Source organism: Acanthochromis polyacanthus, chromosome 2 (genome assembly GCF_021347895.1).
Source record: "Acanthochromis polyacanthus isolate Apoly-LR-REF ecotype Palm Island chromosome 2, KAUST_Apoly_ChrSc, whole genome shotgun sequence".
NCBI classification, from domain to species: Eukaryota; Metazoa; Chordata; class Actinopteri; family Pomacentridae; genus Acanthochromis; species Acanthochromis polyacanthus.
The window spans coordinates 39,315,081-39,333,537 of NC_067114.1; the positions used below are offsets into that span (position 1 = coordinate 39,315,081).

The 18,457-nt window shown below is 38.9% G+C and overlaps 1 protein-coding gene across 1 annotated transcript in view; it reads right to left on the reverse strand.

Annotated features, from left to right (window-relative positions):
- The window catches only part of LOC110958865 (nuclear receptor ROR-alpha A-like), a 180,835-nt gene that overhangs the window by 48,300 nt on the left and 114,078 nt on the right, over positions 1-18,457 (reverse strand). The window contains exon 2 of the mRNA XM_051937230.1: positions 4,628-4,660. Within this exon, the coding sequence (XP_051793190.1) occupies positions 4,628-4,660 (33 nt within the window). The remainder of the gene's footprint in view (positions 1-4,627; positions 4,661-18,457) is intronic.

Sequence of the window (18,457 nt, forward strand, 5' to 3'; positions counted from 1 at the left end):
CTTTAACAAGCTAAAAGAAGAGTTTAAGCATTTTACTAAATCAGAATCCTTTCAAATACGTTTGTTAGCTTAAAAAATGCAGTTTTTGTTTCACCCAAAGCAGCACAAGTTTCAACAATTTTTGAAGAAAAGGAATTTAATAATTACCTTTTCTAATCACTTTAATGGTTATAAGATGAGACTAACTTTACTGAACTTTCACCAGGAGAATTTATATATAACAGCAGCTAAATTCAAATGAGACCTGGAAGAAGCAAAATAAGAAATATAAAAGTACATTAAAGCTGCTGTCCGGAGTTTGAATCGCAGCGTCTCCCAAAACGCTGTTGGTCCCACCCTCCCTCTGATTTCGCCCCTTTATTTGTGCACGCGCGCAGTACCTGAGGAGTGCCCGGAGTGCTGCAGCAACTCGCCTGTTTTGCTGTTTTCCCCTCTTCTACATTTAGTACATTTAGTAAATAATAAAGGAATTACGTTAGAATTCTGTATTGAGTCTAACTTGTCCTAATACCAAAATAACATGAATCTGCTAGGACGAACTAGTAAAGTTTCAATATGTGATTACACTCGTGTATCCCTCTCGATGACGTTGTTTATCAAACTTAGTGCATTTACGCGTGTATATGTGTTACATTGTTTATTTATTTCTATCTAGAGTTCAGAATTGCATGACTCCTCTGACGAAGAGTATGTCCCAGACGCCCCAACATCTTCCTCCAGAGGTTGGGCATCTAAACGAAGCCGTCAGGCGGGCTATGGAGGCCGTGGTCGGGGAGCGACGCGAGCACCCCGAGCCAAAAAACGTCCTGCAGTCTCTTGGCCTGACAAGCCGTGGGATTGGTAACTTTTCTGGAAGTTGCTGAGCCCTGATGCTCTCTCCTCCACAAGCAAAACAAATGTGCTCGTGGTTGCGTAGTGCGTAGCTCGCCCACCTCTGCATGGGCTTGCTGGCTGTGCGCGTAACCGTTGATTGACAGCATGACAAAGCTGAAGCTCGAACTTGATTGGTCGGCAGCAACCGGCGCTTTTTGGAATAACATGGGGGTCTATGAGAGGAAGGCGGAGCTCAGCAATAAATTTTCATATCGCGTTATACTAACTTTATATTATAGTATCGAACTAGACTAACACATTTAAGCTTTGTTAAACAATGATACATAAATTGAAAACAAACGGAAACTCCGGACAGCAGCTTTAAGGCTTAAAATAAAACTATTACAATAAACACAAGACTCTGTATACCTTTCATTCTCTTGCTAAATGGGCTTTTTGATGACTTTAAACCAGTCTGTCATGTTTGTTCCCTATGCTCTGTGTTGCTAAATTATTTGTATTCATCATCATTGGGTTGTGATGCCTGTAGCATGAACTAGAGGCAAAAAACACACAAAACACACACAAAAAAACAACTAAACAGTAAACCTTATGAACAGAGGGAATCAGTGGCTTCAGAAGCTAACAGGTATAAACTTGGAACTACGTCCAAATATGAAGTATTTTAGAGTTAGACCCAGAATTTAATGTTGTATCTCAAATACTAAAATAATAGGTACTACCCAAAGTACAAACAAGCCAAAAACAAGGGCTCATCCTTTGGTCTAGCACATGATGTCATCCAGATAAGCATATTAACACTGTACCGCTCAGTTTTGGCCAATAGTACACAAGGCTCACTTGTATTCTTCGATCTGAATCCTAAAAATTCCCAAACGGAGTGTTGTTCCCCACAGGTGGTCGTCATCTTTCTCAGCTCAGCTGCCTGCCTGTATCACCGCTGTTCTCTGGTGATTTGTGTTTTGTGTATCACATTAATGAAGTGTCTCTGTATCAGTTTAAATAGAAAAATGCTATCAGGAGTGCTCCAGGTTCAAACTAAACACTGCACTTCTGTCAGGATCCTCTCCTCACCCTATTCCTACCTCGCATTCCAAATATCCTATCTGTCTCCCTCCTTTTTCTCTCATTCTCTTGCTCTCCTCTCCCTCTCTCTCTGCTCTCCCTCCTCAGCGCTTCACCTAAGTGGAATGTGGCCTCACAGCTGCCGCCACTCAGGTGATTAGCTTCACCGTGACACCCGGACAGCTGAAACTCATCGCCAAGATTACACCTGCTGCAATAAAGACCAGCTGAACCGTCCACACCCTGCCAGATCGTTGAACTTGACTACCCGTCAGTACGTTCTTCGAAGGTACGTTGCAATATTGGAGGTTTTCTAACATCTCTGTGTTTTCTGCCCTGCCCAGACCTCAGCTGTCCGGGTTCCCTCCTGCCCAATCTCCTTGGAACCCATCGGAAACCATTCAGCTCTTGTCTTTTTCCCCTGGACTCCCGGATCCACTTCACCTGCGTATGTCTCCCCACCGGCTTCCCTCCTTCGTCTGCCGCCGGCCGCCAGGACTCACCCACCTCCATAACTCATTCACCCAACAATAAAACCGTTTCATTCCACCCAGCCCTGGTCGTGTGGCTCTCTGCTCGGGTCCAGATTCCTAGATTCGTGACAACTTCCTTGCTTTTTGTGCGTCCACCTCCCTTAGAGCCAAAGTCAATCTAATAGAAGCAGATCATAAAGCATTCTGGTGATGGTAGGATTATTAATTTCTTACAAAAATAAGAAGTTAATAGAATGCTTTGTCACAGATTTCTCTGGTCATAAATGATCAATTTGACAAAATGCACATAGCTTGGCGTAACTCATACTCCTCTTGAACCCAAAAGTCTGTTGATTGATTTGACATGTCCTCAAAAAATCACAGAGATTACACCATTCAGCAGCCAGAAAAACTGTGAAAAAAGATTTTCAACTCAACAAATTTTTTAACAGCCTTTGAACAAAATGTGATCAATGGGTCCGTTTGTAAAAACCAACCAAATCCAAGTTTAAAATGTTGGTATTTCATCTAAATCAGTTCAAATCATACAAAGAGTTTGCAACAGATCCTGAAAAAATGACTAATTCTGCACATCTTAGCTCAGCTGAAGGAGCCCTGAATGGCTCAAATGTGACCAACAGTCAAGTGGCAAAATTTCAGGGACTACACTGTGTTTACAAGCAGAGAGGAGACAAGTGTGCATTAGAGCTCCAGAAAAGACAATTAGACACACGTGAGCAACAAAATATTTGCAGCATGGCTCAAAAACGGTATACAGAGGAGCAATATGTTAACCAGTTGTTAGAGGATACATTTAGAACGGTGAAACATCTTTCTGAAGTTGATAGGACTATGGAATAGTTTGCTGGGTTGTAAAAATGTAGATGGCAGAATATCTATTGCATGTGAAGCCATCATTGTTTCCATTACTGGTAACACGTGCACATGTACAAAAAGTAGTAGTAGAATTTTATACTTGAAAAATTAAATTTAAGGACCTTTTAACTCTTTCTACTTCTAGTCATGATTGAGCAGCTCCCACAGATGTGCAGAAGTTTAAAGTACAGAAACAAAATGAGCACACGGTGAGTAAAAAAGAGACAGGAACATACAAACTCCCAGAAACTGCTCTGAGCTCAAAGGGTTCAGGATCATGATTTTACCAGAAACCTGCCCTCTCCACAGTGACTGTGTGACATTTAAGTGCTTCTCCTGCTTTCATGTAGTTTCGGTGAATCTGTGCAGAAACACAGAAAACTTCCTTCACAAAGCAAAGGTAAATAAGACACATTTCAGCGGTAACTGAAAGGACTGAAGCTAACAGGGCACTTCACTGAACATCCCACTCTGCTTCATAAAACAAACCCCGACTGAGCTGCGGAGCATCAGTGAAAACGATTAAGTTCCCTGAAAACAGCCGTGCTGAGTAAATATCGGAGTGCTGCAGGCGAGAACGACTCCTGCCAGCAGAGAGAGGAAACTGAGGAGCAGCAGGAGCTTCATTCTTCCTCCAAATTGGCAGAACAGGGGGATGATTTACGCTTGGAAAGGCTGGTCGGCTGTCGCTGGAGCTCTCCGCCTCCCCTCATCAGAGCCAGTCAATAGATTCACAGCAGCATGTTACGAGTTGTTTGGAAAATGCCTCCACAGCGCCTGGAGGATCAGCGTTCCTCCCTCCGATCGTCCCACGCACGGCCGACTGCATGGAGGATCTCACATTCATTATCCATCCTTATCAGCTCTAATGAGAGAGACTCCACTCTGGCAGCAGTCCCCCGCCACACATTCGTCCTCATCTATCCAGCACACTCACACGTCTTACGCGTTTTACAGTAAAAACGGGTTATACTGTAATGTGAAGAAGAATGACTTTCTGTGCACCGCAGAGATCGGAAATTGCATCAAAACCTCATCTAGTGAATCAGCTGAGACCTCCTGCCCTCAGAATCTCGGTTCAACGGTCAGTTCAGTCACATCACAAACACAGAAAGACCTTCAGCGGGGTCTGGTCATGCAAATAGTTTGGATTTATGCGCTCTGGACTGACTGAGGTGGCTGCAGTCTGGCTCTGGAAGCATTAGCACATTACAGTGAAATGAACAGGCCAGTTAAAGAGCTCAGGGCTGTGGGAAGTGAGTTTAACTTCTGAGCTAATAAAGCAGAAATTGTGACTGAACCACAGATCACCGGACTTCTGTGCTCATTTCCAGTCGCCCAACCACCAGACAGATGAAGAAAGAAGACAGTGAACTTACATGAGTGAGTTTTCTTCACAGCTACTGACAAACCTGCAACAGAACAGAGACAAGAGGAGGTTTTCAGGTTATTGTGGAAAACTTAAATACTTCAAGCTCCCACCCACTTTCATCGCTTGTTCCATTTACTGTTCATCGTCTAAGTTTAAAGTCTCGGTTCTGATTGTTCCACACATCCTGTTGAAATGTTTCTCAAAGGCTGAAAGGTGAGTCAACATGTCCACTTCCACCACAGATATCAGACAAATTCAATCCAATGCAATCCAACTTTATTTATAAAGCACTTTAAACAACCACAGATTGAAACAAAGTGCTGTACATCCAGAATAGGACAAATAAAATGAGAAATACACAATAGAAGCACTAAAAACAAATAAAATCAAAAATACACAATAAAGGCACTAAAAACAAATAAAATCAAAAACACACAATAAAGGCACTAAAAACAAATAAAATTAAAGTCTCATGCTGGACGGAAAGCCAGGGGAAAAAGTGTGTTTCAAGACGAGTTTTCAGAACGGACACTGTCTAAGGTGCAAACACCACTAAACAAAACTATCATTGGGCAAAACTGTCGATGCCGTTAAACTTTCTTAACAACTTAAATGTGTGTTGTGTCTTTACAACACACCTAATGGGGTGGCCTGTGAGTGCGAAAATTCTGATTTAAAGGGTGTATTAGGTTGCTGCTGATGCCAAATGAACAATTGTTGCTGCTGCTTCTCCACTAAAAACATTTGATTTGCAAAAAAATCCAGTGTCTTTTATTGTGAAGCAGCGACAAAAACCCATTGTGCAGCAAAAAGACAATCGGGACTGAAATCTTAAGGATTAAAATTAACATTTTAGCTGTGTAAGAGTTTTAGCATGTCTTTTAATGTTCAAACATTTTAAAAAACTAATAGCTATTAATATTATTTGCAATTGCCACAATAGAGCACTAAAATTGCATTGTTGTTTTATAAATATGAACTGAACTGTAGTTTTTATTCAACTATGCAAAACATAGTATGTATCTGTATTTTGTAATGGTCTTGTAAACACGTCTGGATTGTGTGTAACTGAAGGCGGGACTGTCGATAGAGAAATATTGTGTATTAGCATGTCTTAAAGGGAAAATTTACATCGTATTTTTATAAATCCACAATAAAAACACAAATACCAACAGTGTGACCAGTCACAACCACTATCATACTTTCTTTCGTAAACAGTAAAGCTCAACTTCAACAGTCTTCCAGGATTTTTCCATTTTTTTTCCAGTGACAGGAGGAACAGACTACCTCTGAATGCCCTCAGCTTTAAACTGGTCCAACCTAACGGAGACTGCTGGGTATAACTTATTGAACTTTTATGAAACGTTCACTCCTAGTTGCTCAAAAACAACTGACATCGTGTCAAAGAAGTCGCTGGTGTCGCTGCATTTTGTACAAACCGATGCCTAAAAAGTTGAGTACAAAACTTTTCAAACAGCAGTTTCATATGACAGCAGAACAGCCAACATGAGCAATGATAAAAGCAGCAGCTAATTTATATTCCTGAACAGTTCTTGTGCTGGAATCACCTGTTGATGTAGCTCAATCCTCAGAAACCATGTAAATACGGACAGCTCGGTTGCTCTGGGTCTGTTGGTATCATTTCAATATAAATTAACAGGTTCAAATGATCCAATATACCGCAAATACGAGCTCCTTATGCTGATTTAGACTTTAGATAGAGTGCATTCAGTGTCCCAAGAACATTTGGTTCATCAACAGATAAAGTGCAGAATTTTTTCCCCCTGTGACCGATCGGTTAAAGAGCTCAACCAAGATTTTCTTTAAACAGCTGCAGCTGTGGTTATATTGTAAAACTGCTCAGGTATTTACAGGTGCAGGTTCACCAAAGCAGCAAGTAGATGTACACAGAGTGACACAACTACTCTTTCAGTGTAAACAGGAACTTAACCCCTACAGCGCCAGTGCTACGACTGCATACTCATTTTTGATTGGTGGTAGATTTGAAACCAGATAAGATGGATGGATCATTCTTTTTGCAGATAAGATCTGGGGAGTTCCACTAACATTTCACACATTTGCCACGTCACAGAGCACTTTTTCGATGCAGTGATGGGTTTGTGAAAATACACAATAAAGCGCACATGACAAAAATCTTTATAAATAAGACCATGGCATATTGTGCAACTTTTTGGCATTTACAAATTTAGGTCTGTATTTTGAAATATATGCAAAAAAAACTAAAACAATTCAGATTTTTTTTTAGGTTTATTGCATTTTTAAGCAACTTATTATAGCAGTAAAGTCAATACATATTATTAAAACTTGGGATATAAGGGTTATGCAAATACTCAAAAAAAATGCACAGCAGTATCTAAAAATGATATGTCTTCGTGGATTTGCATAATGGTAGGTCTTAAAGGGCTACAGGACAAAATCAAGACATCTTGATTTTGACAACTTAATTAGCAAATGCTTAAAATGACTTGAAGGCTCATTTGTTTGGTCAAGACATTTTAGTGTGTCCTTTTTGTTTAGAACAACAGCAATCATGACCATCAGGACATACTGTATCACAGCAATGACGTTGTTTAAAATAAATAAATGTCAAACTGATTGCTGGTTTCCTTTTTTTTCCTGGTGGTTCATGGCTCCAGTTAGAGCCTTAAATCCTCAACACAACGAGACAGCGACAGAACAGATTAACACTGAGAGTCTGCGTCTTCCCCAGATGTCTGAGACCTAAAGTGAGGCTGATTATTTCAGGGTAAACGCTGATGCACGGCGGCAGAGCGTGACACAGAGCTGCAGCAGCACGCCGGCCTCCGTCTGAGGGTGGAGGATGGAGGTGGTGGAGCTAAGAAAAAGTCCTGGGGCCAAAATCTGTCGGGGCCTCGGTGACTCGGCCTCCTGGTGACGCTCGGCTCGCTCGGCCCATCTGGACAAGGTCACCGGAGAGAGAGAGAGCGTGTGCGTGATCACAGCCCGTCTGTATCATACGTGTGTGTGTGTGTGTGTGTGTGTGTGTCCACCACCATCGATGCTGACAGACAGGAAGATGCTGTTACCGTGGCGACTAGGTCTCATCTTAGTCCAAAGATCACAGATTACACATTTCCTGCCTCCTTTAGGGCTGTGTGTTTGCTCTTGTCTACAGACGGACAGTGAATGCAGCACCATTGTTTATCTTGTTTTGTTTAATCTGGACGTGGAATATATTTGCACATCTGGTTCACGTAGGAACAGTGTGTAGTCTGTGTGCGGTCGTGTGCTTGTGTATGTGTCTGTGTCGGGTACATATGGATGATTATGTAACGTAAAGTATGCAGCTGTGTGGAGACAGATTCCCCTCCAGCAACACTAAAGTGCATCTTATCTGCTGATTTCACGCGGCATCATGATGGCAGTTTAATTACAACATCTTTTGTATATTGCATAAATCAAAATATTGAAACTATAATTTCAGGGTGTAGATCATCCATATCATTATGGGCTTTTATTCATTCAGCAAAAACAAGTTGAAAATAAGCTCATGTTTGTCTTCAGTTCAATTAAATTGTGGCTATTTATTCATATCTTACACTGAACTGTCAGTTTTAGGAAGTCACTTCTGTTATTTTGATGTTTTATGTATTGTCTTTATTTTTAATTAAAATAAGTTGTTTATTTGATTTTTAAAAAGTGTAAAGTTGTATAAAAAGTTGATAAAGGGAGGAGGTTGGGGTGGATGGATGGATGAACAGAGCACTAGAAGTTATCATAGGACATTGCTTGTGTTAGTTCAACATTTCAAAATTTGCATTGTTTCACTTTAAAAAAAGACTAGAGCTTGACTTTTTATGGCTATCTTTGCATAATAACATGAGAGTAGAGAGTAGGTCAGGATGGCGGAATATATCAATAAAACACTGGACTTTAACATATGACATCACTTGTCTTAGCTTAACTTCTTATATATTTTCTTTTAATTTTGCCTTGTATTCCATTATTTTTGCTAAAAAAATGACACATAATATAGTTTATGTTTCTGTCACTGAACTAATTAACCATTCCAGCTTGACTGACTGAATTTTATTTGTAGTTTTAGACTGCCCTCCTTTAAAATCAGCTGAATAGGCACAGAGAGGAGGTTGGGGTGGATGGATGTATCAACAAAACACTGGGCTTTAAAACAGGAGATCGCAGGTTTTTCCTGTTTCAAATAGAAAGCCAATGTTTTTTTTTTCTTTTAATCGTAACTCATACTTAAACAGGTTGTTTTTGTGCTTAAACATAACCAAACCTTTACCATAACAGTCATGAAAGGGTAATTATTTGTGTTTAAACAGTGATTTTTCTTGCAGTTTATCTACGATGTGCTGTATTTCCTGCTGCTATGGTTCATATCAGTCAAAATCTAAAAAAATATGGTCAAACAGGCTCAAAAACTTGCATGTGTTGTGAGCTGTCATAGAGAATTTGTGTGTCTGAATGACAAAAATCCATCACTTTTTGCAGATGTTATTCCATATGGAGAACTGGTTTACAGCACTTTTTTGTTTCACATGTTGTTGTTTATTCATTGGAACTTGCAAGACGCTGCTCCTCAGTGTGACTGGGTTCAGACAGAATGTCAAATCCAGATTTCAACTCAAGTTTCTGAATTATAGAGAATCGCTTTTAAAACCCAGATCAAATTCTCGGGCGATCGCCGTGTGCTACGCATGTTTTTCCATTCAGCTCTGCCCCTCCGGTGCAGTTCACCTCTCCTGTCAAGTTTTCCCATCAGCCATCTGGTCGCCTGCCATCACACGCACAATGCAACAGGACGGTCCATCACTGTCGAACGCGACCGTGGAGGCAGACGTGTAGCGCGAGGTCTCCTTGTTCAGTCCTCCCAGTCACCTGAACTTTCAGTTTTTACGTTTTTTTAAGAGCAGTCATTAAAATTAAGTCCTTACCTAGATTTAAGGAGGATTTTTTAAAAGCATACCAACTATGCAAATTCTCTTTTTGAGCTCCGGCAAAGTGAGGAAGCCCACACTGGTTTGTCTGTTTCTTGGCCACCACAGACTCAAATCTGGCTTCCTCTTTGGCCAAACCACAGCTAATAGTGAAGTCCATTAGACGGCTTCACACAGCCTACAGTAACTACTATTTTTCTGGAAGAATCTTTTTGTTTAAGCTGTTCTCTCCAGCTGTTGTTGCCACACAGATGCGGTTACTGCTGATGTTGACCAATACTGATTATTATGACTCAAACAAACCGATACTTGGAACCAATATACAGACATTTGCAGTAAAAATACAAAATGTTGCTGGCAAGATTTAGAAGAACTCAAACTCCAGATACAGAACTGTGTTGGAGTACCTTTGTTTAATATAATGCATTTCAAAATTTAATTAATTTACCTGGAATTAAAAGAAAACTAAACAAAACAAGAAAAAAAACAATATCACTATTTAGAAAAATGCTGAATATCAGATCCAATTAACAGCCAGGTTGATAATCAGTCAAATTAAAACAAATAATTAATTTTAATGACAATTAAGGCATTAATTTGGCATAAATAAATTGAGGAATCACAGTGCCTAGCCTAGCCCTGGACTAAACTGACTTTTATTTGAAGATTCTTCATTTAAAATTCAGTTGTTTCAATCTGTGTTTGAAAAACCACCCAAAGATGTCAAGTTACTCACTGAATTAACATGAATTAATAACAGCTGATATGACATGCCAGGAGAGACGTTTATTAATGTAACAACAGATGTTTTAAAAGTAGTGATTCATGATTCAATTGTCAAAAATGACTTTATTCTCACTTTGTCTGTAAAAAACTAAATAAAACCGTTTCCATCCATCATATTCATCCGTCATGTATTATAAACATAGCTTAAGAGGCAAAAAACAATCAGTTCATTGAACAAGTTGCCAGGTATGAAATTAATCATCAACTAAGTTGGTTATTGATAAACTGCTCAAGTAATTTTTAAGAAAAAGCGAGTAAAGAGTATTTTCTAGTTTCTTTCATCTTCCAGTAAACTGAATATCTTTGGTTTGTGGACACAACATTTATCATTGTGGACATCAAGAAAAACAGATCAACATTTTTCACCATTTTCTGACATTTTAGAGACCGAACAACTCATTGAGTAATCAGGAAATAAATAGAAATTAATCAACAATTTAATCAACAGTGAAACAAATGGTTGTTTAATATATCCAGCTGAGATGTAATGAGACGGTATAATGAAAATAACCATACTAATTTCTAAAGCTCTTATCAAATCCCTGATGACCTGAACTGTCTCAGTTTCTTTATTTCCTGCTTCTGGTCACATTTAATGGATTTTCAGTGGAGTCTGAACAGCAGGAAGACAAACTGCTGCTGCTGCTGCTTCAGCTCCCAGATATCAGTGTTAAACTGTCATTTTACCTCCAGCTGCCTCCTGAAGGACAAAGACGACGATGTGCCGGTAAAGTGGAAAATAAACATCTTCATGGTTGTAACTGACAGCAGTTTGTCCTAAAACCATCCGGGGAACAGTTTCAAATAAAACCCTGGAACAACCTTGGCAGCTTATTAAAAACCAAAGCAGGAAAACTGACCTTCATAGATTGAAGTAACCTTTTCAGGTGTCAGCAGAGGAGGAAATGTTCAGATTGTTTACTTAAAGCAAGCACAAGAACAAATCCTATTTGAGTGTAGGAGTATTAATAGGTTCTTGTACTTAAAATATGAGAGTAGAAGTATTTGGAGCAGAGTGTTGTGGAAGTAAGAAGGAAAAACCAGGAATATATGAGAAAAAAGTAGAATTTTAGCTACACTTTTATGTAAATTACTGTACAAAAACATGAGCTAATTAGCTATTAGCTTCTTTATTAGCTTTCTATGGTGAAGATACTTATTTTTGCCATTGATATATTATCTATAGTTTGTCTTTTAATAAATATAATGTAATGCAAGGCACACAGAATGCAAATAACAACAATAGAGCCAAACAAAATAATGCAAAATGAAGATATAGAAAAAAATAGAGGGAAAAAGTTGCAACACATCAATATAAATGTATACAAATAAAACAATAAAGCAAGAAAAACCTTAATAACGAATGAAAAGTTGATTACACTTAAGTTCCTGAATCAGATTTTAGCATGCTAGCATTTATTTAGCACCTATTATCATACATTTAACTATAATGTTACCATATTATAGATTCTTTTGCAGGCTTTTCCTTTCAAACTGACAGAGTTGTTGACATAAAGTCGACAGGATGTGCAGTTTTCAGCCACTTACATATGTAGGGTTAGAAAGCACAGCTGATAGCATCTGCGGGTAAAAGGTGTCACTTCAGTCGACAAACTTACTGGTTTCGATGGTGAATCTGCAAGGTCAGCTTAAAGTTTTGTTCTTACAATAGCAATGGAGGATAAAACTTCCAACACTACGCTTAAAGCTGCTGTTTTTCTGAAGCAGACGATCTCTGTGAGACAAAAAGTGGAGCATTATCTGCAGATTAAAGCAGCTCTCAGAGGAAGCTCACGTTATTTACCTCAGCAGCATCAGTCTGTCCTCAGCCAACATGAGCGGTTTCAGATAACACTCACACCTAAAGTTTCCATCCTCCTCGTTTCATCTGCTTCCTATCAGATGACTCAGAGCAAACAAAGCTGCGGTATAAACCAGGAAACCTGAACGACAAGAGCGCAGTCACGCATGCAGCATCAGCAGAAGAAACAGAAAGAATAAATGATCCGCTTGATTTCATTGATCATCGAACCCTGACCTGGAAAACTACTTGATTTAAGGAGGCTGCAAAAGCCCTCCTCAGCAGAAACTCGCTCTGCTGTTTCCAGGTCCAGCGGTGGCGTCGTTTATCTGCAGCGACCTTTGACTGCCTCCAAAAATTAATCCTGCCTGCACACCAACAAAACGCATTCCCCTCCATGCACTTCATATTTCAAAGACATGATAATAGGCGCTGTCCTCCAGCACCTACAAGGCTTTATCACAGAATCTAGGCCAGATTAGAATATTCATTAGCTCTGGCCTTTTCAACTCCAGGCTGCAGGAGGAGAAGCTGCAGCTCCAAGAAACACACAAAAACGCAGAACTTCAGGCATCAAAACAATGCGAATCAACACAACAGCCTGAGGAGGAGAAACATCTCTGCTAAGGCCTCATGGTTTCTTTGTATGTTTGATATTCTGTTGAATGGAAAACATGAAACTCAGGCTTTTTGACACTTTTTGAAGTAATATTTTGCATCGTTTTGTGCTTCCATTTGTAGGTAATTTGTGCCTCTTTGTCGTCGTTTTTTGCCATTTCATGCCTTTGTTGACATTTTTTTGTCTCCGAAGACGTCTTAATTCTCTTTGTAGTCATTTTGTGTCATAGTGTTAATTGTGTCTCTTTGTAGATGATTTGCTACTCTTTATTTAATTTTTTTTCTCGTTGTTTCTTCTCATTTTTTGTCTTTGTTGCACTTCATTTTTTGTATATCTTTGTTTTTAGTCTTTTGTTGGATGTAGCACTTCTGTCTGTCGATCATTTTCGACTATTTCTTCTTGTTTTTTTCTCTTTGTAGCCATTTTGCATCTTTGTAGACATTTTGTTTTAGATTATCTACTTTTTTTGTAGTCATTTTTGCATCCCTTTGTGAATTAAGTGCATCTCTTTGCAAATCATTTGTGTCTGTTTGTATAAGAGTTGCATCGTTTTATGCCTCTTTGTAGTCAGTTTGCATCTCTTGCAGAGTATTTGTACTTTATTGGTCATTCTGTATCTCTTTGTAGATGCTTTGTTTCTCTTTATTTTCATTTTCTGTCCTTGATGCATCTCAATTTTGTGTCTCTGTTTTTTGTCTTTTGTCAGATGTAGCACCTCTCCATGTAGATAATCTTTGATTCTTTCTTGTCGTTTCTTTTTTTCTCTTTGTAGCATTTGGTGTCTTTGTAGACTTTTTTTTGAGATGATCTGCTTTTTGGTGTTCATTTTGCATCTTATTGTGTCTTTTATTAGACAAGTTCCATTGCTTTGTAGATGATTTGTGTCGCTTTGTGGTCAGTTTGTGTTTTATTGTAGATTATTTGCATCCCTTTATAAGTAATTTGTGTCTGTAGACAAGGTTTTTTTTTGTCTTGATGACATATTTCTAGTCATTTTGTAAATAATTTGCGTCTGTAGAAGAGTTGCATATTTTTGTGTCTCTCTGTAGTCAGTTTGCGTCTCTTGGAGAGTATTTGCACACTTTGTTGGTCATTCTGTATCTCTTTGTAGACAATGTGCTTCTTTTTATTCTGTATCTCTTTGTGGTCCGTTTATATCTTATTGTATATTATTTGCATCCCCCATTTTAGGTAATTTGTGTCTTTTTGTAGACAAGAGGTTTTTTTTGTCTTGATGATACCATTTCATTTACAATTTCATCTAGCAGATCCTTTTATCCAAAGCGACATATATCTCAGAGTAGATACACATTTCGAGTCTTTTTGCCTCTCCTTGTAGAAATTTGGGTCATTTTGTTGTCAGTTTGCATCTTATGGTAGATTCTTTGTATCTTTTTGTAAATAATTTGTGTCTGTTTCACATTGTGGTCACATTTTGTGTCTCTTTGTCAGACAGTGCAAGTCTCTGTGTGGAAATCTGTGCCTCTTTGTTGCCATGATTCAGTGTCTGTGGCCATTTTATGTCTTTTTAGACGTGTTTAGATGATTTGTGTCTCTTTGTTGTTGTTAATTATTTATTTGTTGCCATTTTGCATTCTTTTTCTCACACCTTAAAGTCTTTTGTTTCGTAAACCAGAGTATGGATGAAAAACCTGGCCTCAAATTGAGAGTTTTGAATGGCCAACATCCACCCTGACCACCTCCTTGTGACTTCCCTGCACTTCATTTACAAAAAATTGTTGCCTGTGAATGTAATCCAACCAGAGAATGCAATTGTCAGTATACAGTTTAGGTGGGTATCAGGGTTTGTGTTCAGGTGCAGCAACGACTGACTACTTCAGGACTGCAGAAGCTACAGGTTTGTTGGTATTACAGTGTAGCATCCTGCTTTATAGACATGTAAGAATGTAGTATCACCAGTTAGAGACTTACTGGGTGAACTCTCCTCCACCTCCTCCTTCATCCTCAGTCGGCTCAGACTGTTTCCTCCTCCCTCCTTCAGTTTCCGTCACAGCAGATCACACACTGACACACTGACCCAAAACCTGCAGCTCACTGCTGAAATATTCAGAGCTTCACCGAGTCGACTCTGTCTGTCTGCAGAGAACAGCCGGGTTTCATTATGTGCAACATTTAGGCCGCAGTCATGCTACATGAAAGTGCGTAAATGTAAACGGACCAGCTGGTGAAACAAGAAAATCCCACAGATGTCATGTGCAACGTATAAATTGCTCACGGGCGAAAGCCAGAGAATTACTGTCCAAATGAAGTGGAACTGTTTTCTTTAGTGACTAAGCTGCAGTTTATTATTTTCACAGTGATTACAAAATAGTGATAATGTGAGTTAGAATTGCCGACATCCCACTTCATCACGTCTGAGACACTGGAATCATCAAATGGTGTCATTATTGCCCATTAATATGACTAAAATGCTATTTGTCAAATGTTACTTAACTCCCAAAGCCAGGTTTAAACGGCATGTTTCCTTTAAAAAATAATAATAATAAAAGCAGCCAAAACTAACCTAAAACATGAAATTTCATCAAAATGAATTTCTTTTTCACGTCTCATTTAAAAATTCACCAAAATAAACCATTTGCACCACATCCTATTAAAAAAAAAATCTGCATACGTGCTGCAGCTGAGGAGCATTGACTGACTCAGCTGTGACCAAGATTGATGTGCTAAAAATTTAGGGACTTTTCACCTGAAGCGCAGGCTGTGTTTACACAGAACAGAGAGGAAACGACAAGCGAGACTGAGAAAAAAATACAACATACTGGACCAATAAACTAAATGTAGCATGGCTCAGTATCTGCATAGAGAGGAACAAGTTATCATGAAGTAGTTAGAAGACACATTCAGCACGGTGAAACATCTCACAACACCTGAGAGAACTTAAAAAAAAAGTTCTACATGTTGATTCCATTCTTTTTTTTCTTTTTGGAGTAAAAATAGTTAAAGAAATGTAACTTTCACTTTGTTTGTATGAATGATTTATGGTACTATAACTTCACTACGTTGCACAAAACACATTTCTGAGTTCTCTCTTCTTCTAGTCATGGTTGTGCTGTTTCCATAGAGGTGCATGACTTTAAAATGAAGTAAAAAAAATGAGTCCACAGCAAGAAAAAATCTGACAGGAGCAAATAAGCGGCTAGAAACTGCTTCACGTTCAGAAGGTTAGCTTATCTCTGCAGCTGTAGAATGACAAGTGACAAACTTCAGCTGGTCAGCTTTAATACAAGGAGTCCTCGACTTATGTCAGAGCTCTGTTCCTACAGATTGATGTAAGTTGATTGTCGTCGTAAGTTGGAACTCCGGAGAAAATGTAAACAAAGCCATTACATGCATCACAATATTGATCAGTTCTTAATTTTTAATAAAGACAAAAGAATATGTTGCACTGTTTGTACAACTTGATCTAATAATGCTGATATTTGTCTGTGGTTCGCCTTGTTCTGAGGGTTTTATTCAATTTAATTTCACTACCATGGTGTATTGCCCTTAAGGCAGAATTATTGATGTATTTTATTTTTAAAAAGCCTTTATTTTGAAATGGTCTGTTGACAGTTGTATTTCTGTTGTTTTATTCTGTTTTTGTTGCAGTTCTCACTCTGTTTGTAATGTTTAGCAAGAGTCATAGTAAAGAAGTCATGTTTGCTACGACTCATCATTCATTTTGCAAGCACGAGTTTAACTAGTTGGACAGCTGCAGCTTTTACGTTGCAGTGAAGACAGCACAGATGGAGATGGCTTTCCTTTTCTTCGTAGCATCAGAAGAGTCTGACTTACACTTGGGAGCCATAATGAAGGGCAAAAAGTTTGTGAATGTAGGACAATCCAAGGTAGCGTACAACCGATGAATGCAAATAAAACCATTATATAGCGTCACGTGGTGACGTGTTCGTCCACTCTGCTCACCAACTAGTTCTACATAACCAGTTCTGACGTACCAATTTCTAGGTCGAGGACGTCCTAAACCAAGGACCCCCTGTATTTTGAACAGAAGTTCAATATTTCTTCTGGTTTCATGTAACAGCGCCCCCTGGCTTCAACACTGCAGCTCAATCCTGCATTGCGATAAAACGTTTCTAATGATGGTGCAAAGTCCAACAATGCGTGATGTTGATTATTTGTGGTTTGATGTGTCTGAAAAGTATACCTTCCCAGTTTCACATTGGACGACAAATCTGTTTCCTACTAAAGACAAAATCATTCAGCAGAAAGTTAAACTGTTTCAGCAATAATTCTGTTTTTATATCTACATTCCCATTAGGGGTAAAAAGGTGAAGTATTAAAGTATCATCTTGAGATCTCCTGACAAGGCAGCTGAAGTTTCTGTTAACACCTCTCGTGCAACACTCTACAGTTTGGTCTTTCTCCGGTTTATTCCAAACAAACCTGGATACTGAAAACAGAAGAAAAGTTGAAACTAGTTTTGTTTCTGTGATAGTTTGGTGTCAGTCTGTCATAGAGAAGAGAAGAAGAAAGAATAAAGCTTAACTCCAGGCACAGAAAAACAAGCATTACTCTTTAAACACAGCAACAAACTTTACACCCCGTTCACACACACTGAAGACACGACAGCCTGTCATTCACTGTTGAAGTGAACCCGCTGCCCACCGACGCTCAAAGACTCCTAATAAGGCTCACGGCTGCACAACGAAGGGGAACTGAGCGATGCTGACACCTGAATTTGTTTTCTTTTCAATGCTTCTGTGTAAAAATGCTTCAAAACAAGATGGAAGAAAAAGCTGACTGGCTTTGCAATTCTCTGTGATATTATTTCAGTGAGCCGGCAGGATTTAGAAACCGAGCGATGACGATCTGTGACAAGAATGTTGTACTGACAAACTGTCAGCATATGACGACAAAAACCTCCAAATATTGATGTTCTACCCATGTGTGTTGGAGTCTACCTATCACACACCACCTTGGGCTTTGTGTGGACGTCTTCCACCAGGTAGAAATAAAGACACAATATGTTCAAGAGGATCTGAGGGATATTAAAAATAGTGTTCAAAAAAGAGCAAGTTGTGTCTGAAATCGCACACTACACGCTCTATACACATGTGGACAAAATTGTTGGTACCCCTCAGTTAAAGAAGGAAAAACCCACAATTCTCACTGAAATCACTTGAAACTCACAAAAGTAACAATAAATAAAAATTTATTGAAAATTAAATAATCAAAAACAGCCATTACTTTTGAATTGTTGATTAACATAATTATTTAAAAAACAAACTAATGAAACAGGCCTGGACAAAAATGATGGTACCTCTATAAAAGATTGAAAACTATTTGACCAGAGTGACATGATTAACTCAGGTGTGTCATTTAATTGACATCACAGGTGTTTCCAAACTCATAATCAGTCAGTCTGCCTATTTAAAGGGAGACAAGTAGTCACCCTGCTGTTTGGTGAAAAGGTGTGTACCACACTGAACATGGACAACAGAAAGCGAAGGAGAGAATTGTCCCAGGACATCCGAAAAAAAATTATAGACAAACATCTTAAAGGTAAAGGCTATAAGACCATCTCTAAACAGCTTGAAGTTCCTGTGACAACAGTGGCTCATATTATTCAGAAGTTCAAGACCCACGGGACAGTAGCCAACCTCCCTGGACGTGGCCGCAAGAGGAAAATTGATGACAAATTGAAGAGACGAATCGTTGGAATTGTAT